The following is a 21,795-nucleotide window of genomic DNA, read 5'->3' as shown; positions in this document are numbered from 1 at the left end:
GTATAGCAGAAGCTGTTTCTCCACACACTCATCTGAGTTCCTGTGTGAGCAAACATTCATTTGTGGCCTGAAGCTTTTCACACAACGCTTTGAAGTGGTTTCTTGATAGGCTTTCTTTTATCTCTTATCAAACCTAAGGATCACTAAAGCTTTCTATCAGCATTTCTTCACCTCAACCGTTTCTTTTCATGCTTGATGTTATCCCTGCCAAATAGAGATTACAATAGGATTTGAAGTAGAGCCACCAACCTACGAGGGTTGCCCAGAAAGTTATGGCCCATTAAAAGATGCCATGCGCGGAAGACATTTTGGAGGATGACAAAGAGGTGATTTGCACAGTGCAGAAATGGCTTCGTGACCAGAACAAGGAGTGGTACCAACAGGGCATACACATATGTATATGTATAAACCAGCTACAGAAACAAATAAACAAACAAACAAAAACCTTTACAGAAGGGTAATCACAATAAACACACTCTGTGTACTAAATTCTTGCAATAGGCAGCCAGCCACAAAGTTTTCCAACTTCTTTTCCTTCTGCGCCAACGTCCTATTTTATTCCCCAAAGAAAGCAGAATACTGTAGCCATTAAGAATCTGATTAATGAAATGATCTTTTCAAAAATCCAGAAGCTGTTGAACTATTTCAAGCGTTTTCAGCTCCTAAGCATAAAAATATGCAACTTCATAATGTGTGTGACTAAAAAGTGGCAGCAAGAAAGAGAAAGAAAAGGAGAAAAAAATATAATTGGATTATTTTAAAATTTAAAAACTGTGCATGCTTAAATTTGAAGCCACCTGGAGCTTGAGTATCAGGACAAATGAACCTCTTGGTTTCTCTACATGCCTGGCCTGCCCCTGGTTGCTGAACTTTGCAAATTCTGCAAAAGTATCATGTGAAATATAACATACCAAGAAAAGAACTGTTATATATATATATATCATTATAAAATATTTATTATAGTGAAAGACCAGCACAAGGTTAATTGGGATACATTTTATTTTTAAAAAATGATTATTATAAGCAGCTAAAATATATAAAAAGTATATATAAAAACAGAAGTTTAAATAGCAATAGCACCCAGGCTTATATAGTGCTTTACAGCCCTCTCATAAGCAGTTTGCAGTCAGCATATTGCCCCCAACAATCTAGGTCTTCACTTTGTCAACTTCAACCTTGAGCCTGGTGATGTTCAAACTGCCAAATTGCAATCAGCCGTCAGTCAGCAGAAGTAGCCTGCAGTACTGCACTCTAACCACCATGGCTCGTGGAACTTAAATGGAACTAAAAAGAAAGCTAAAATGAAATAGCAATAGCAATAGCATTTAGACTTCTATACCACTTCACAGTGCTTTATAGCCTTCTCTAACTGGTTTACATATAACATACCAAGAAAAGAACTGTTTTATATATATAGCATTATAAAATCTTTATTATAGTGAAAGACCAGCACAAGCATGTTGCCCCCAACAATCTGAGTCCTCATTTTATTGACCTTGGAAGGACGGAAGGCTGAGTCAACTTTGAGCCTATTGAGATTTAATCTGCCAAACTGTTGGCAGCTGGTGATCAGTAGAAGTAGTTTGCAGTACTGCACTCTAACCACTGCACCACCAAAATGGATGTAGGGAACATAAAAGTTAGTATGTGGTTGGTTAGTTAGTTAGTTAGTATATCACTCGCTGGGATGACAAACTGGTGGCTTACAGGCCGGATGAGCAGGCCACGCCCACATCAGCTCCACAAATGAGGAAAATGTCACAAGTCACACTAGTTTGACATCCATGCTCTACAGAACATGCCCCATGAGGACCTGATTGCTCATGAAGACTAGTGTCAGCATCCCAAATAGCATCTGAGAAATAAATCAGATTCCAGTCCAATTCTCTCCTTCAAGGGTCGATTTATTATCAGAGCCACGTTGGTCACACTGTTGCCATCCCGATACTAACTTCCTTCCAGTACCCCACCCAGGTTAAGGTTCATCCCACATCCCCACACCCACAAGTTCATCACGAGGACCAGTCCAAATGCAGGGATTTCACCGACCTCCTCCTTACATCCGCTGGTCCAGAACAAAGAATGACCTTGGACTCTAAGAAAGGAATTTGCTGTGGCTAGTAACTTTCCCTCTCATGCAACTACCCCTCCCAGTTCCCTTGATACTATTCTACTGTGGAAGGCCAAAGTCTCTAACTCAGATTCATCAATCGTTTAACAAATTTTAAGTATCGCTCCAAGGAATCTTGGAAGCATTACATGTTGCACAAAGGTTATTATCTGAAAGCAACAGTGAGGTGTAGAAATGTCTGGTGAGCCCTGGCAAGATGAGGCTGGTGTCAACCTGTAATAAAGCTACTGGAGAAACTTCTGCTGTTGTTTCTGTATCCACAGAAGGGAGAGTGTGGTGGCCAAGAGATTATAATGCTGGGCTTGCCATCTGGGAGGTCAGCAATTTGAGACCTAAGTACTGAGTGAGCTTCTTTACTTGCACCACATGCTGCCAACCTAGCAGTTATAAAAAGTGTACATGCAAGTACCGGTAGAAAGACACTTCAGTGGGAAGGCAATAGTTTTCTGTGCGCCTTCGCCATATAGTTTTTCCCTGAACACCATCACTCTGCTAAACAAATAATTCCCTCAACACTGTCAAACTATTTACTAAGTCTGCACTGTTCTTACTACTAGATTTTTCCCATCATTCCTATCACCCATTTCCTCCCACTTATGACTATATGACTGTAACTTATTGCTTGTATCAAGATTTTAGTAATATCGCTTCTTCGTTTCTTATTTAACCCCTATGACAATCATTAAGCGTTGTACTTCATGATTCTTGACAAATGTATATTTTCTTTTATGTACACTGAGAACATATGCACCAAAGACAAATTCCTTGTGTGTCCAATCACACTTGGCCAATAAAGAATTCTATTCTGTTCCACTTTTGCCAGTCATATGATCATGGAAGTGTCTTCAGACAATGCTGCCCCTTCAATCATGAATTGGAGATCACCACTATTTTCTACAGTCAGACACAACTGACAGGCAAAACAATTTTTTATCCACAAAAAGGAGACATGAAAAGAACCAACCTTGAATTTTTTGACCTCTAAATTCAGCAACATCAGGATTATTCATCTGCATAGCTAAATGCTTACTCGAAGTACTTTCTCTCTCTTTACTAGTAGGGATTTTTTTGAAAATCGGAGCCCTCATTTTAGAGCGAATCTGAACAGGGATTAAACTTGAACTGATTTTGGGAGGTGTTAGTAAAAGATGAATCCTGACACACACACCCTTACTTCTCCATTCATTTTCTTCATCTTTACAACTCACAAACTCTAAATAAATCTGGGTGCTCTTATTATGTTACACAGTAATATTTACTTATGATTTGTAGATTACTAGGGACTCATAGCAATCTTGACTATCATTCCATACCACTCTGCAGTGTCTCTAATGCAGTGTTTCCCAAACTTGACAACTTGAAGATATCTGGACTTCAACTCCCAGGAGTCCCCAGCCAGCATTCGCTGGCTGGGGAATTCTGGGAGTTGAAGTCCAAATATCTTCAAGTTGCCAAGGTTGGGAAACACTGTTCTAATGGACAGAAACTCTGGGGTTGAAATCTGGAGGACAGCCAGATAAAAAGTTGAAATTCTGCCTGGGGCATCTCTGTGATCTATGATGAACAATATACCAACCGCCACCCACCAAGCCAGACGTGTTTTTTTGTGCCATTGTGTGCTATTTCTGCAAAACAGGCTGTTTACTACACTCTGCTGGTAGTAAGATATAGTTAGCCTTCAAACTAACATTTTCTATTTTCTCTCCCCGGCTTATGTCCAACATTGAGACATGATTCACTAATAAGAATAAAGACCAAAAATTAAATGGTTAATTTGCACTGCCAGTGGGGTATTCAAAAAGAAATTCAGGGCTTTTCTACACCCATCACTATCTGCCTCATATGGATTTTCTTGTGTGCCTTAAGGGAAGAATAATGTGTGAAACACCGTCTGCACTCCTGGCATCTGAAAGGTTTCTCCCCAGTATGTAAACCTAAATGATTTATAAGTTTAGATCTAGTACTGAAACCTTTCCCACATTCTGGACACTCATATGGTTTTTCTCCTGTGTGAGTTCTATGGTGTACTATCAGATGGGAATTCTGACTGAAACATTTCCCACAATCAGGACACTCATACGGTTTCTCCCCTGTGTGAGTCCTCTGATGTATCACCAGCTCACAATTCCGACTGAAAGTTTTCCCACATCCGGGACACTCGAACAGTTTTTCTCCTGTGTGAGTCCTCTGGTGAATCACCAGGTGGGAAGTACGATTGAAATTTTTCCCACAATCCAGACACTCGTAAGGTTTCTCCCCAGTATGAGTTCTCTGGTGTATCACTAGGCCAGAATTCCGACTGAAACTTTTTCCACAATCCAGACACTCATATGGTTTTTCTCCTGTGTGACTCCTACGGTGTAGCACAAGGTGGGAATTTCGACTGAAACTTTTGCCACAATCCGGACAATCATAAGGTTTCTCCCCAGTATGAGTCCTTTGGTGTGTCACGAGGTCAGAACTCCGACTGAAACATTTCCCACAACCTGGACACTCGTACGGTTTCTCCCCAGTATGAGTCCTCTGATGTAATACCAACGCATAATTCCGAATAAAACCTTTCCCACAATCAGGACACTCATACGGTTTCTCCCCTGTGTGAGTTCTCTTATGTATCACTAGGTCAGAATTCTGAATGAAGCTTTTTCCACACTCTGCACACTCATATGGTCTTTCTCCTGTGTGTGTTCTCTGATGTACTACCAGGTCAGAATTCTGGCTAAAACTTTTCCCACAATCTGGACATTCATACGGTTTCTGTCCTGTGTGCATCCTCTGGTGTATCACCAGATTGGGATTCTGACTGAAGCGTTTACCGCAGTCTGGACACTTGTATGGTTTCTCTCCTGTGTGAGTCCTCTGATGGATCATTAGGTTGGTATTCCGACTAAAACCTTTTCCACAATCTGGACACTCATAAGGTTTCTCCCCTGTGTGAATCCTCCGGTGTATCACCAGGTGAGAATTACGACTGAAAGATTTCCCACAATCTAGACACCCATATGCTTTCTTCCCCATCTGAATCCTCTTGGGTATCACATTTCCTAAGGCTATTTGCCACATTGAGGGTAGTGGGTGGGCTTTTATTCAGTGTGTGTCCACAGCATTATGAGTTGTGCTGTGCAATCTGTGCCCAATTCTCAAGATCAAAAATATTTTGGATCCCTTCTTGGATGGTGCTTTCATTCCTAAGCTATTCTTAGTTGATTCACAAGGTGAGGTTTGAACGCCTGCCTATCCTATGTGACTATCAAACGACCACTTCCTACTGCACTGATTTCCAGATTAGTTCTCCTTTTCTGGATTTGAAAATACTAGCACTTATAAACTGCTTCATAGTGCTTTTACAGCCTTCTCTAAGGGGCTTACAGAGTCAGCATATTGTCCCCAATAATCTGGTTCCTCATTTTATCCAACTCGGAAGGATGGAAAGCTGAGTCAACTTTTGACCTTTTTCTGGAGTGTTTCCTTGAGTTCTACATATTCATTTTTTTCCCAATTCAAAACTCTCTTCATTTCTTTTGTCCATCACCTGCCTCCAGAAGAAGTCTTTTGTAGTTTTCCAAAGGCTGCGAAAAACACTTTCACTGCTGGCTGGATTCGCTCTCCTTTTAATGCTGCTTGGGATTCTCACTTGTCCAAAATTCTCTTCCTACCAGTTTTTCAATCTGCAAGATTGAGGTAAAAGGTTAGTTTAAAAGGTTAGATGTATAAAATGGCTGCAGATGATGTGAAAACATCAAAAAGGAATAAACATACAATATAATGGAAAAATATATGGTATACATGTCAAATGGTGAATTAACTTCTAACCTTAATTATGATTCATTTGACATATAAAAGATTTGAGATCCAAGTTCAAATATCCACACAAAAATTAAATTCTTTCCTGGAAATCAGTTAAATCAAAATTCTTCAATAGCAAGTTGACACAAACAAAGATACACCTAAGATACCCCTATGTCTGCTAAACGTCCATTTCAGATTAAAAAATGTTTGAGAAGTGAGGACATTTAAATATTTTGGTCTTTTATGGGATAGAACAACTTCACCAGATGAGGGGCTTCAACTGATGCATGGTACCCAAAACATCTGCAAGATATAATCCCGGCTTTTGTGCATCAAATGCCCCAGTTAAATGACACATCATAAAATCAGAGTCCACTTTAAACTGAAGGATTTTTTTTTTAAAATCCCCCAACAAGCAGAAAATTGCAGGCAGCACTTTCATAACAACCAGCAACACTGGAACAAAGTTTGGGGAGGGGAGGAACAGGCAGCAGCACCCGACATGGTTCAGTCTGGTTTCTTCTCTGCTTCTGCCTCGCGGAGGGAACCAAACAGCCCTCCTTGCACCGGTTTCTCCCCCGATCTGCCCTCAACTCACCTTCCAGCTGCTGAACTCCTGGGAAGAGCAGGAGAGGCGCCCTCCACGCCACCGTCCTTCGAAAGGTCAGCCGGAAGAGATTCCTGTCTTCCCCTCTTCCACATCCTCTTTAGGAATCGAGTACTGTACTCTATTGTTTCAACCTCTTCCGGTTCCGTCACTCCCTTTCCCGTTGGATGTGGGAACTCAGCCACCATGGATGCCGCTATACTGTATTGACCCGCTTTCTAGTTGCCATCTAGCGACATGCAGCTCAATTACAGGCTTCTGTCATTTGCAAGATTTATTATTATTATTACAGTATACGCCACATTGATGCACTCATACAAACTACAACTGAAGCAAGAACAGAACAAAGGAAGAGCATCGTTTGGAGTGGATTGACCCGCTTTCTAGTTGCCATCTAGCGACATGCAGCTCAATTACAGGCTTCTGTCATTTGCAAGATTTATTATTATTATTACAGTATACGCCACATTGATGCACTCATACAAACTACAACTGAAGCAAGAACAGAACAAATGGAGAGCATCGTTTGGAGTGGAGGAAAGACAAAGGAGTTATTGGCCTAACTAGATTCAGAAGACCCCAGTTCAGCTATTGGCTCTAATCTCTGTTGCATGCAGGAATCTGATTGAAACAAACCCAACTTACCTTGACTCTTTTTTCCCTCCGGAATTCAAGGTGCCATAGCATTTCATAGCATAAAGGACTTCTCAGGTCGCATCCTGGACCAGGAAGGAGGTTCATATCCATCTCCTACTCACCTGTCTCCCTTCAGGGACATAATTTTGGCCTCTCAATGGGTATCCCAGGATTCCATAGCCAGTGGTGGATTCTAAATTGCGTTGCTACTGGTTCGCATGTGCAGAAGTGTCCTGAGTGGGTGGGCAGAGCCTCCTTCCACCGCCGCTACTGTTTCGGTGAACTGGGAGCAACCCCCCTGCTGTCCATAGCTACTGAGTGCTACATTCAGGCCTGAGCTAACACTGAACTGGAACTTCTTTGAAGTTTTAATCTCCTGTCCTTGAACCTTACGCCCAATGTTTGTTTTAGGTGCCTTCAAAATAGACTTGGCACCTGGCAATTGCCTGGACTGGTTTCTCTGCAGTTTCCTTGACAAGGATTTTCCAAGCGGACTCTCCCTTTCCTGTTTCCTAGACCTGAGAGAGAGACTTGCCCAGATGGATTTACACCTAAGTCAGGACAGGAACCGAGCACCGTCCCATCTGTACCTTGCAACTTTCACCACTGCACCAAACTGGCTCTTCTTATTCCCCACACAGAAATCAAACTAATAAATAGAAATCGAACTAATAAATAAATAAAATAAATTAACCTGAATTGAATTACTGAAATGAACACACCTAGAATACTGCATCCAGTTTTGTCACCACACTATGAAAAAGATGTTGGGACACTAGAAAAAGTGCAGAGGAGAGCAAGCAGGACGATCAGGGGACTGGAGACCAAAACATATGAAGAACGGATACAGGAACTGGGCATGGCTAGTCTACCGAAGAGAAGGTCTATGGGTGACATAATAGCAGCGTTCCAATATTTGAGAGGCTGCCATAGAGAAGAGAGTGTTAAGCTATTTTCCAAAGCTCCTGAAGGCCAGACAAGGAATAATGGATGAAAACTGAACAAGGAGAGATTCAATTTGAAAATAGAGAGACATTTTCTGACGGTGAGAGCAATCAACCAATGGAACAGCTTACCTTCTGAGAACTGTGAGAGTTGGCCTTGTGAGAGTTGGCCTTCTCCAGGTCCCGTCGACTAAACAATGTCGTTTAGCAGGCCCCAGGGGAAGAGCCTTCTCTGTGGCAGCCCCGGCCCTCTGGAACCAACTCCCCCCGGAGATTAGAACTGCTCCCACCCTCCCTGTCTTTCGTAAACTACTCAAGAGTCATTTATGCCGCCAGGCATGGGGGAATTAAGATATTCCTTCCCCCTAGGCCATTACAAGTTATGCATGGTATGTTTGTGTGTATATTTGGTTTTATTATAAGGGTTTTTAGTTGTTTTATTAATTGGATTGTTACATGTTGTTTTTATCATTATTAGCCGCCCCGAGTCTGCGGAGAGGGGCGGCATACAAATCCAATAAATAAATAAACGAATGAATAAAATAAATAAACAAACAAACAAACTTCATCACTGGAGACTTTTAAGAAGAGATAGGACTGCCATTTTTCAGAATTAATGGAGGGTCTCCTGCTTGGGCAAAAATGATGTCTCCTGCTTAATGTAGGGTCTCCTGCTTGGGGGTGGGGGTTGGACTAAATGACCTACAAATGTAGGCCTCAAAGACATGGAGACATGGTTTTCTGACCAAAGCAGTTCTGAGCTCAGAAGACCTTATCTCTGGGCATGAAGCCTCTGTTGTCCAGAGACCTGTTCTCACTGGGTATGCTGTTCAAAGATCTCTCTTTGGGTGTGTTCAGAGATTTGTGTTGCTCAGGACTTGCTCCTTGTTTCTATTACAAAATTCCTGTGTATACAATTACAGTGATTGACTTACCCCAAAGATAGCTAGCTAGTAACAGGTTAATATACAGCATACAGATTGTTCTGTCTGGGTCACTCCGGAAGCTATGACCAACCCAAAAAGATAAGCCAGACACACCGGTTGAATCCAAACACAGTTTTATAATGGTAAAAAGAAAAGAAGCCAACAGAAAATGTCCTTACAAGTCAGAAAAGCACTGGAACTCCAAATAGATACACGAAGGCAATTGTTCATACATAAACACAGGATCCTCAATGCCAAACAAGGCTGTTGCTAACATACACCAACCTCCCATGGGTCTTCAAGACTGCTGGGCCACGAGCCAGGAACAAAAACGCTGAGAGAAAATGCAGATAACAGCAACTCCACTGTGATAACACTCCATGCTACCTTATAAACCCTTCCCTGCTAATGAGGATCACACCCAACCCCCTGGTGTTCCTCATTCAACTCTGATAATATCTCTTCAGTTGCTGCCTCCTTTGATCTATGCGTCTCTGTCGCATACTAATGATAGCTTGTGCTGCGTCATCCAATGACTCCAAGGACTCCAAAGAATCCAAGCTACTTGCTTGCGAGAGCCCTTCCCCAGGGCTCCCAGGCCTTTCTTCCTCGTCACTTTCCTGACGGTAATCTCCCCTGTCTGGCTGCCAAGAACTCTCCTCTTCGCTCTCAGCCTCCCCCGGGCATGGAGCCAGCAGAGACGCAGCTGGTCTTTGATCTGACTCAGGCTGAACCACAACACAGATAGATCATATCAAGCATGGTTCTTGGTTAACCTTTTCTTCTTAGCTAGAACAATAGAAAAACTGAATAAGTAAGTAACCTTTACCCTAGATACACAGAGAATAGAGCACGCAACCTTTAGACTTAAATAGAAGAATGGGATGTTTGGTCAATATAATGTTTCCGTACGTTGGCAAGAATTGACAATAACTTACAACACAAGTCACCAACCTGTGGTCTGTGGTCCACTAGTGGTCCACGAGAAAATTTTGATGGTCCATAGAGAAATTTTGGCCCCTGGGCCAGATATGGCTGACAGCAATTAATTCAGTCCAGGAAGAAAAAAGGAAAGGGGAGTAAGAAGGGAAGGGAAAATAGGAAACGAAAGGAAAAAAGAAAAAGAAAGAAAGAAGTGGAAAGGAAGAAGAGGAAAGGAAATGGAGAGGAGGGAAGGGAAGGGACTACAGTGGGACTGGAATATGGGACTGACTTTCTCAACATCAGCAAGGCACCGTCAAATAAGCTTCAATTATTTTGTAATTAGACTACCTTTAATAATTTTGTGACAATTAAACAACCTTTATTATTATTATATAAGCATTTATTATTTTGTTGTGTGAAATTGGTACATTTCATATGAATAAAATGGAAGTTCTCTGATCATTATTTTACAAATGCATTTATCTTTTTAAAAAAATCAGTGGTGCAGTGATAGGGTCTTACGGGTACGGACAAGTACGTAAGGATTTAGAGGTAGTGAGCAGTGTGGTCGGGCAGTAGGAAAAGCAAGTAGGATGCTTGGCTGCATAGCTAGAGGTATAACAAGCAGGAAGAGGGAGATTGTGATCCCACTATATAGAGCGCTGGTGAGACCACATTTGGAATTACTGTGTTCAGTTCTGGAGACCTCACCTACAAAAAGATATTGACAAAATGGAACGGGTCCAAAGACGGGCTACAAGAATGGTGGAAGGTCTTAAGCATAAAACGTATCAGGAAAGACTTAATGAACTCAATCTGTATAGTCTGGAAGACAGAAGGAAAAGGGGGACATGATCAAAACATTTAAATATGTTAAAGGGTTAAATAGGGTTCAGGAGGGAAGTGTTTTTAATAGGAAAGTGAACACAAGAACAAGGGGACACAATCTGAAGTTAGTTGGGGGAAAGATCAAAGGCAACATGAGAAAATATTATTTTACTGAAAGAGTAGTAGATCCTTGGAACAAACTTCCAGCAGACGTGGTTGGTAAATCCACAGTAACTGAATTTAAACATGCCTGGGATAAACATATATCCATCCTAAGATAAAATACAGAAAATAGTATAAGGGCAGACTAGATGGACCATGAGGTCTTTTTCTGCCGTCAGTCTTCTATGTTTCTATGTGATAGGATCGTACGGGTACAGACAGGTATGTAAGAGCTCATTTACTAATCTAATCTTTTTACTAATATTTTTTTCTTTTTTCCCATTCTGGGCCCTGGGTATGTTTTTACTATCACAGTAAATGAGGTTCAATGTGTATAATTTTAGAAGAGGTGTGTGTGTGTAACATATGTGCACACATATGGCGTATATACATAAAATTAAATAGTATATTTTAGATATCCAGTATTAGTAAATAGATACAGAAATTGTATCTCTTTGAGGAGAGGTCAGGCATCCTAACCCTTATGTGAGTGACGTCAAGTTGGCCACCTTTAAGCCAGTCACATGACCTTTATGCCACTCCCCGGCCACATGATCGTCAAGCCACTCCCACCTGGTCAGCAAGCCATTCCCACAAAACAAGCCACGGCCACAGTGTGGTAGTAAAAATATTTGCAGCCCTTCACTGCCTTGGTGGTCCCTGAGGTCCAAAGGTTAGGGGACCACTGACCTACAACAAAGTCCCTTCCAACTCTGTTAATCTAATCTAAAAATAAATTCTATGATGGCTTCTAAACACAGTAAAATGTTTAGCATCTTGACAATCCTATCACAACATCAACCTTCAAAAGGTAACAAGAGGCATGTCCAAGCAAAGATCACAGCAGGAGTTCTCATAAACTTGAAGATGGTACGCTCAAATAACACAACCCCTCTTTCTCTATGATATTGCAACAATTGTTAGCACATCATGTTCAACAACCCTTATATGTGGATTTTTGTGCTCTTCTCACTGCCCCAACCTCCGTCAAATATTCTCCATTCTCTGGTTCACTGTTCACAATCTTGACAGGGATTTTTCTTGCTATCAAGGGAAGATAAATTCTGAACCCTCTTTACTCATCTTCTGCGGTCACTTCATATTTGTGGAGCTAAAATTGGTAAATAAATCATAGTGTTCCTATCTTCCAATATATTTTTTTCAGGATGGGAAGCAGGTTTTTAAAAAAAACCTATGTGAAGCTTTTCCATTATCTCTGTTGTCCCATGTACAAAAAACATTCCAAAGCACCTTTTAGCAGCAATTATGCTATTTTTGCAAAAGGAAATATCTGGTGTTTTCCTCATAGCAACACATAAATAGTTAACCTCAATCAAGCTAACATTATCCATTTTCATTTCTTTTCTTCTCCCTTCCTGCCTAATACTGAGACAGGTTTGGCTAAGCAGAATCAAGTCAGAAATTAAATACAGTGTTCCCTCGATTTTCGCGGGTTTGAACTTCACGGAAAGTCTATACCACGGTTTTTCAAAAATATTAATTAAAAAATACTTTGCGGGTTTTTTCCCTATACCACGGTTTTTCCCACCCGATGACGTCATATGTCATCGCCAAACTTTCCTCTGCCTTTAATAAATATTTTTTTTAATAAACTTTAATAAATAAACATGGTAATAATCTGAACGGTTGCTAAGGGAATGGGAAATTGCAATTTAGGGATTTAAAGTGTTAAGGGAAGGCTTGTGATACTGTTCATAGCCAAAAGAACTGTATTTAATTCCGCATCTCTACTTCGCGGAAATTCGACTTTCGCGGGCGGTCTCAGAACGCATCCCCCGCGAAAAGCGAGGGAACACTGTACTCCATCTCACAGGTGAACTTGCAAATGCAGATCAGAAAAGTAATTCACACTTTCTCTTTACTGATGATATTCTGGGTTTTGTGGGTTTTCTTATGTTTAACAAAGTTGGAAGATTGTGAGAAGCCCCGCCCACACTCTGAACATTTGAAAGGTTTCTCACCTATGTGTAAACCTACATGATTTAAAAGTTTGTCCCTACTACTGAAATCTTTCCCACAATCAGGACACTCATATGGTTTCTCTCCTGTGTGAGTCCTCTGGTGTAGCACAAGGGTAGATTTACGACTGAAACATTTTCCACAATCCGGACAGTCATAAGGTTTCTCCCCTGTGTGAGTCCTCTGGTGTAGCACAAGGGTAGAATTCCGATTGAAACGTTTTCTACAAACAGGACACTCATAAGGTTTCTTCCCTGTGTGAGTCCTCATATGCACTACTAGGGTGGAATTCGTAATGTAACTGTTTCCACACACTGAACACTCATATGGTCTTTCCCCTGTATGTATTCTCTGATGCATTATCAGGTGAGTATTCCGACTGAAACTTTTCCCACAATCAGGACATTCATACGGTTTCTCTCCTGTGTGAGTCCTCTTATGCATTACTAGTTCGGAATTCAAAGAGAAACCTTTTCCACACTCTGGACACTCGTATGGTCTTTCTCCTGTGTGTGTTCTCTGATGTATTACCAGTGCAGAATTGTGAAGGAAGCTTTTCCCACAATCTGGACATTCATATAGTTTACCTCCTGTATGCATTCTCTGGTGTTTCACCAGACAGGAATTATAAATGAAACTTTGGCCACAGGATGGACATTCATAGGATTTCTTTCCTGTGTGAGTCTTCTGATGTCTCACCAGACTGGAATAAGACATTAAACTTTTGTCACAGACTGGACACTGATACGGTTTCTCCCCTGTGTGACTCCTCTGGTGTAGCACAAGGCTAGAATTGCGAATGAAACTTTTCCCACAATCTGGACAATTATAAGGTTTCTCCCCAGTATGAATTCTTTGGTGTCTCGCTAGACTGGAATTACGACTAAAACAATTTCCACAATCAGGACACTCATGTGGTTTCTCCCCAGTATGAGTTCTTTGGTGTCTCACCAGGTTAAAAATCCGACTAAAACAATTTCCACAATCAGGACACTCATGTGGTTTCTCCCCAGTATGAGTTCTTTGGTGTGTCGCTAGACTGGAATTACAACTAAAACCTTTGCCACAGTCTAGACACTCATGCGGTTTCTTCCCTTTATGAGTCCTCTGGTGTACCACAAGGGCAGAATTCCGACTGAAACTTTTCCCACAATCCGGACAATCATACAGTTTATCCCCTGCATGCTTCCTCTGGTGTCTCACTAGACTGGAATTATGACTAAAACCTTTGCCACAGTCTAGACACTCATATGATTTCTCCCCCATGTGAGTCTTCTTTTGTATCAGACTTCCTAAAGTAAAAAATGGGCAGCGGGTGGGCTTTACTTCATTGTGTCATCATCGGCTGTGCTCTGCAATCTGCTTTTCCCTAGAAGATGCGTATTGTGAGATTTTTCAACCAAGGATGTTTTTGGATTCTCAAGATGAAAAATATTTTGGATCAGTTCTTGGATGCTGCTTTCATTCAAGCTATTCTTACTTGATTCACAGGGTGAAGTTTGAATGCCTGCCTATCTTATGTGACTATCAAATGACCACTTCTCCCTGTACTGATTTCCAGATTATGTCCTGCCTGCAGAAGGAGAAGTCTTTAGTAATTTTCCAAAGGCGACGATAAACACTTTCATTGCTGGCTGGATTTGCTTTCCTTTTAATGCCGTTTGGGATTCTCACTTGTCCAGAATTCTCTTCCTAGCAACGTTTTGGTCTGCAAGATTGATATAAAATGTTTTATTGACATAATGTGAAAATAGCAAGCAAGAAAAAACGTGAATTATAATGAAAATAATGAGGTCATAACAAACACTCATTTCCAACAATCTAAGAGACGACTGTACATATGGAAATCACCAGACGGTCAACACAGAAATCAGATTAACTATGTGCTGTGCAACCAAAGATGGAGAAGCTCTATACCAGTGATGGTGAACCTATGGCATCGGTGCCACTGGTGGCACGCGGAGCCAAATCTGCTGGCACAAGAGCCATTGCCCTAGCTCAGTTTAGTGTGCATGTGCAGGGCTGCCGATAGACCGGTACTACTGGGAGTGGTGTCACGGGCCCGGCGAAATTGAACAATTAGGGGGGCCCGCAGTCGCATGACCCCCCTCGTCTCAGTGGGAAGGGGCTGGCTGGGTGGAAAAGCAGTGAGCCATTCCCTCCCGACATTCCCTTCCCTCACTCACTCGCCTTTATTTTGCCGACTTGGCTGCCTTTTCATTCTACTATTCCCACAACCAACTCCGCGGGCGCCCGCCCCCTTCGCCCACACTTCCCTCCCGGTGCCTCTTGGGGGTTGTAGTCTTTTCAAGGAGGCGGGCTCAGCCGCTCTGCCTAAAGAGACACTACGGCTCCCAGAAGGCTAAAGGGAGCGTGATGTAAACTGTGGATGCAGCCGAAAGAGACACCGGCAGGCGTCCTGTCAATGGGTATTTCCGTGGTGGGGAGGGGGGAGGGGGATGCCAGGCTGAGTTGTTTTTCTAGAATGAAAAGCACCAGTGCTCAAGCCTTCCAGGAAAATTACGGTAGTTCTCTGCATCTTTCATTTGGAGACTTAGCCCTGCTTTGTGCTCTGCACCTGAGCAGGGGTGCCCCCCTCCTCTACCTTAAAGTCCCTGTCTTATACAGTTGGCATTTTACTCATTGCCAGTGTCAAGGCATTTTAAGGGTTATTTATGCATTTTATGCTATATGCTGTTGTATTGTTGTTACATTTTATATTGCTTTTTAGTTGTTGTGACTGTTGTGAGCCACCCAGAGTCCTGTTGGAGTTGGGCGGCAAGGAAAGAGGGAGGGAGAGAGGGAAGGAAGGAGTTAGGAAAGAAGGAAGACAAAAAGAAAGAAAAAAAAGATGGTAGAAAGGAAGAGAGACAAAGAAAGATGGTAGGAAGGAAAAAAGACAAAAAAGGAAAGGGAGGGAGGGAAGGGACGGAAGAAGGAAAGAAAAAGGAAGGAAGATAGGCAGACAGAAAAAGGGGGAGGGAAGAAAGGAAGGAGAGAGAGACAGAAAGAAAGAAAGACCTATGACCGTTTCTTTTTCTTTCTTTCTCTCTTTCTCTCTTGCTCTTTCATTCTTTTTTCTTTCTCTTGCTTTCTTTCTTCCTCTTTCTTTCTCTCCTTCCTTCCTTCCCTCCTTCCATTTCTTTCATTCCCCCTCTCTCTTTTTATTTCTCTTTCATTCTCTTTCTTTCTTTCTTTCTCTTTCTTGCTTTTTCTTTTTCTCTTTTACCTTCCCTTCCTCTATTTCTTCTTTTCTTTCTCCTTCCTACCTTCTTCCCTCCCTCCCTTCCTTCAGTCCTTCCTCTCTTACTCTCCCCTTTCATAAGTTTCCTTCCTTCCTCTGTTCCTGTCCCTTCCCCCTTTCTTTCTTTCTTTCCTCCCCTCCCTCCATTTCTTGCTTTCCTTCTCCTTCCTCCCTTCTTTCCTCCCTCACTCCCTTCTTTCACTCCTTCCTGTCTTACTCTCCCCTTTCACACCTTTCCTTGCTTCCTTTGCATCCTTCCTCTGTTCCTGTCCCTTCCCTCTTTCCTTCCTTCCTTCTCACCCTCCGTCCATTCATTCACCCATTCCTCTCTTGATCGCCCCTTTTACCATTCCTTCCTTCCTTCCTTCCTTCCTTCCACCCTCCCTCCTTCCTTCATAGCTCGCCCTCACCTTTCTTCCCTTCCTTCCAGATGGGAGTGCACCCTCAAGACACCCGCCCGACTGCTGGTACCCTGCTTTTTCTCTCCCCTCGTCCTTACCAGCTCCTCGCCGGTGGCTGCCGGGTGTGGGATCCCCCTCCCCCCTCCCCTCACTAGAAAGCACATGGTTTTGTCAACAAGAAGGGAGAAGTGCCAAGGAGCCGTAAATAAGCCTCGCTCTGCCTGAACGATGCCAGGAGGATCTTTCTTTCCCTTGTCACTCCCACTTCTTTCTTTCTCCTGGATGAGTCCACACAATCGGCTTAACCCAGTTCCTGAAATAGCCTATGGCAGTGTTTCCCAACCTTGACACCATGAAGATATATGGACTTCAACTCCCAGAATTCCCCAGCCAGCATTCGCTGGCTGGGGAATTCTGGGAGTTAAAGTCCAGATATCTTCAAGTTGCCAAGGTTGGGAAACACTGGCCTATGGGACCACCTCGCTTGGCGTGAAGCGGGAAATGATCCCTGGGGGATGGAGTGGCTTGGCGACTTAAAATAGTTTTAAAATGGCAAGGGGGCCCCAGACACTTAGGCTGTATGGGGCCCCAAAATTCCTGATGGTGGCCCTGTGCATGTGTATGCCATCCAGCTGATTTTTAGCTCATACAGAGGATCTGGGAGGGTGATGGGGAGACGTTTTTACCCTCCCTGGGCTCCAGGGAAGCCTGGGGAGGGCGAAACATGAGTCTATTAGGGCCCACCAGAAGTTGGAAAACAGGCCATTTCCATATCTGAGGACCCATGAAAAGTTGCCCAAAGTCAGCTCCAGAGCACAAGTGTGTGCAGGCAAGCTGATTTGCAGCCTCCTTTTTAGCCATTTTTGCCCTCCCCAGGCTTCAGGAAGCCTGGGAACTGCGAAAATGGCCAAACACAAGTTCAGAAACAAGCTTCTGGTTGTGCCACTGGGCCATTTTTGACCATCCCCGGGGTTCAGGGAAGCAGGTGGATGGCATCAAACAGCCCACAGGACAACTGGACATTCATTTTCGCATTTCCGTTTGGCTGTTTTCTTTCTTCCCAGGCTTCAGGAAGTTTCTTGGACCCTGGGGATGGCGAAAAACAGCTCAATGGGCCTACCGGAAGTCCTCAAGCTTCAGTGAGGCCTGTGTATTTCTGCGGGAACGGGGGAGAGTGGCAGCATGACGTTTGTATGCATGCATACGGGGGAGGGCATTGCATAATGGATGTGGGCACGTACACACGCACTCACACACCCTATTGGCACCCGAGATAAAATCCCGGCTTTTGTGCATCAAACGCCCCACTTTCCATGAAAATAACACATTCATAAAAACAAAGAGTCCAATTTAAACTGAAGGAAACTTTTTAAAAATCCCCCAACAAGCAGAAAATTGCAGGCAACACTTCCATAACGATCAGCACCACTGGAACAAAGTTTGGGGAGGGGAGGAACAAGCAGCAATACCCGACATGGTTCAGCCTGGTTTCTGCTCTGCTTCTGCCTCGCCGAGGGAACCAAACAGCCCATCGTGCACCGGCTTCTCCTCCGACCTGTCCTCAACTCACCTCCCAGCTGCTGAACTCCTGGGAAGAGCAGGAGAGGCGCAGTCCACGCCACCGTCCTCCGATGGGTCAGCCGGAAGAGATTCCTGTCTTCCCCTCTTCCACATCCTCTCTAGGAATCGAGTACTCTATTGTTTCAACCTCTTCACGCTCCGTCACTCCCTTTCCCGTTGGATGTGGGTACTCAGCTACCATGGATGCGGCTATACTGTATTGACCCGCTTTCTAGTCGCCATCTAGCGACATGCAGCTGAATTACAGGCTTCTGTCATTTGCAAGATTTATTATTATTATTATTATTACAGTATACGCCACATTGATGCACTCATACCAACTACAACTGAAGCAAGAACAGAACAAAGGAAGAGCATCGTTTGGAGTGGAGTGGAGACAAAGGAGTTGCTGGCCTAACTAGATTCAGAAGACCCCAGTTCAGCTATTGGCTTTAATCTCTGTTGCATGCAGGAATCTGATTGAAACAAACCCAACTTACCTTCACTCTTTTCTCCCTCCGGAATTCAAGGTGCCATAGCATTTCATAGCACAAAGGACTTCTTAGGTCGCATCCTGGACCAGAAAGGAGGTTCATTTCCATCTCTCCTACTCACCTGTCTCCCTTCAGGGACATAATTTTGGCCTCTCAATGGGTATCCCAAGATTCCATAGCCAGTGGTGGATTCTAAATTGCGTTGCTACTGGTTCGCATGTGCAGAAGTGTCCTGAGTGGGTGGGCAGAGCCTCCTTCCACCGCCACTACTGTTTCGGTGAACTGGGAGCAACCCCCTGCTGTCCATAGCTACTGAGTGCTACATTCAGGCCTGAGCGAACACTGAACTGGAACTTCTTTGAAGTTTTAATCTCCTGTCCTTGAACCTTACGCCCAATGTTTGTTTTAGGTGCCTTCAAAATAGACTTGGCACCTGGCAATTGCCTGGACTGGTTTCTCTGCAGTTTCCTTGACAAGGATTTTCCAAGCGGACTCTCCCTTTCCTGTTTCCTAGACCTGAGAGAGAGACTTGCCCAGATGGATTTACACCTAAGGCAGGACTGGAACCGAGCACCTTCCCATCTGTACCTTGCAACTTTCACCACTGCACCAAACTGGCTCTTCTTATTCCCCACACAGAAATCGAACTAATAAATAGAAATCGAACTAATAAATAAATAAATAAAATAAATTAACCTGAATTGAATTACTGAAATGAACACACCTAGAATACTGCATCCAGTTTTGTCACCACACTATGAAAAAGATGTTGGGACACTAGAAAAAGTGCAGAGGAGAGCAAGCAGGATGATCAGGGGACTGGAAACCAAAACATATGAAGAACGGTTACAGGAACTGGGCACGGCTAGTCTACCGAAGAGAAGGTCTATTTATTTAATTTATTTATTTATTCGATTTTTATGCCGCCCTTCTCCTTAGATTCGGGGCAGCTTACAACATGTTAGCAATGGCATTTTTTTAACAGAGCTACGCTATTGCCCCCACAATCCAGGTGCTCATTTTACCCACCTCGGAAGGATGGAACGCTGAGTCAACCTAGGGTGACATGATAGCAGCGTTCCAATATTTGAGAGGCTGCCATAGAGAAGAGGGTGTTAAGCTATTTTCAAAAGCTTCTGAGAGCCAGACAAGGAATAATGGATGAAAACTGAACAAGGAGAGGTTCAATCTGAAAATAGAGAGACATTTTCTGACGGTGAGAGCAATCGACCAATGGAACAGCTTACCTTCTGAGAACTGTGAGAGTTGGCCTTGCGAGAGTTGGCCTTCTCCGGGATCCGTCGACTAAACAATGACGTTTGGCTGGCCCCAGGGGAAGAGCCTTCTCTTTGGCAGCCCCGGCCCTCTGGAACCAACTCCCCCCGGAGATTAGAACTGCCCCCACCCTCCCTTTCGTAAACTATTCAAGACTCATTTATGCCGCCAGGCATGGGGGAATTAAGATATTCCTTCCCCCTAGGCCATTACAAGTTATGCATGGTATGTTTGTGTGTATGTTTGGTTTTATTATAAGGGTTATTAGTCGTTTTATTAATTGGATTGCTACATGCTGTTTTTATCATTGTTGTTAGCCGCCCCGAGTCTGTGGAGAGGAGCGGCATGTAAATCAAATCAAATCAAATCAAATACATACATACATACATACATACATACATACATACATACATACATACACAAACAAACAAACAAACAAACAAACAAACAAACTTTCAATAAGAGATAGGACTGCCATTTTTCAGAAATGATGGAGGGTCTCCTGCTTGGGCAAAAATGATGTCTCCTGCTTAATGTAGGGTCTCCTGCTTGGGGGCGGGGGTTGGACTAAATGACCTATGAAGTGCAGGCATTAAACAAATGGAGACATGGTTTTCTGACCAAAGCAGTTCTGAGCTCAGAAGACCTTATCTCTGGGCATGAAGCCTCTGTTGTCCAGAGACCTGTTCTCACTGGGTATGCTGTTCAAAGATCTCTCTTTGGGTGTGTTCAAAGATTTGTGTTGCTCAGGACTTGCTCTTTGTTTTTATAACAAAATTCCTGTGTATACAATTACAGTGATTGACTTACCCCAAAGATAGCTAGCTAGTAACAGGTTAATATACAGCATACAGATTGTTCTGTCTGGGTCACTCTGGAAGCTATGACCAACCCAAAAAGATAAGCCAGACACACCGGTTGAATCCAAACACAGTTTTATAATGGTAAAGAGAAAAGAAGCCAACAGAAAGTGTCCTTACAAGTCAGGAAAGCACTGGAACTCCAAATAGATACACGAAGGCAATTGTTCATACATAAACACAGGATCCTCAATGCCAAACAAGGCTGTTGCTAACATACACCAACCTCCCACGGGTCTTCAAGACTGCTGGGCCACGAGCCAGGAACAAAAACGCTGAGAGAAAATGCAGATAACAGCAACTCCACTGTGATAACACTCCATGCTACCGAAAGAGTTTGCCTGCCTTATAAATCCTTCCCTGCTAATGAGGACCACACCCAACCCCCTGGTGTTCCTCATTCAACGCTGATAATATCTCTTCAGTTGCTGCCTCCTTTGATCTATGCGTCTCTGTCGCATACTAATGATAGCTTGTGCTGCGTCATCCAATGACTCCAAGGACTCCAAAGAATCCAAGCTACTTGCTTGCGAGCGCCCTTCCCCAGGGCTCCCAGGCCTTTCTTCCTCATCACTTTCCTGACAGTAATCTCCCGTCTGGCTGCCAAGAACTCTCCTCTTCGCTCTCAGCCTCCCCCTTGCATGGAGCCAGCAGAGACGCAGCTGGTCTTTCATCTGACTCAGGATGAACCACAACACAGATAGATCATATCAAGCAAGGTTCTTGGTTAACCTTTTGTTCTTAGCTAGAACAACAGAAGAACTGAATAAGTAAGTAACCTTTACCCTAGATACACAGAGAATAGAGCACGCAACCTTTAGACTTAAATAGAAGAATGGGATGTTTGGTCAATATAATGTTTCCGTACGTTGGCAAGAATTGACAATAACCTACAACACAAGTCACCAACCTGTGGTCTGTGGTCCACTAGTGGTCCACGAGAAAATTTTGATGGTCCATAGAGAAATTTTGGTCCCTGGGCCAGATATGGCTGACAGCAATTAATTCAGTCCAGGAAGAAAAAAGGAAAGGGG

At 43.2% G+C, this 21,795-nt stretch overlaps 1 protein-coding gene across 1 annotated transcript; it reads right to left on the bottom strand.

The window, feature by feature from the left end:
- Positions 1–981: 981 nt before the first annotated feature.
- LOC139163150 (zinc finger protein 850-like) lies at positions 982–18,229 on the bottom strand. The gene is made up of 3 exons (XM_070744124.1): positions 18,143–18,229; positions 12,912–14,635; positions 982–5,136 (listed from the first exon to the last, which is right to left on the bottom strand). Exons 2-3 carry the CDS (start codon positions 14,191–14,193, stop codon positions 3,938–3,940), a joined length of 2,481 nt encoding a protein of 826 aa, XP_070600225.1. The 5' UTR covers positions 14,194–14,635; positions 18,143–18,229; the 3' UTR covers positions 982–3,937.
- Positions 18,230–21,795: the final 3,566 nt, after the last annotated feature.

This window comes from Erythrolamprus reginae, chromosome 2 (assembly GCF_031021105.1).
Source record: "Erythrolamprus reginae isolate rEryReg1 chromosome 2, rEryReg1.hap1, whole genome shotgun sequence".
Taxonomy (NCBI): domain Eukaryota; kingdom Metazoa; phylum Chordata; class Lepidosauria; order Squamata; family Dipsadidae; genus Erythrolamprus; species Erythrolamprus reginae.
This window is presented reverse-complemented; position numbering and strand designations above follow the sequence as displayed.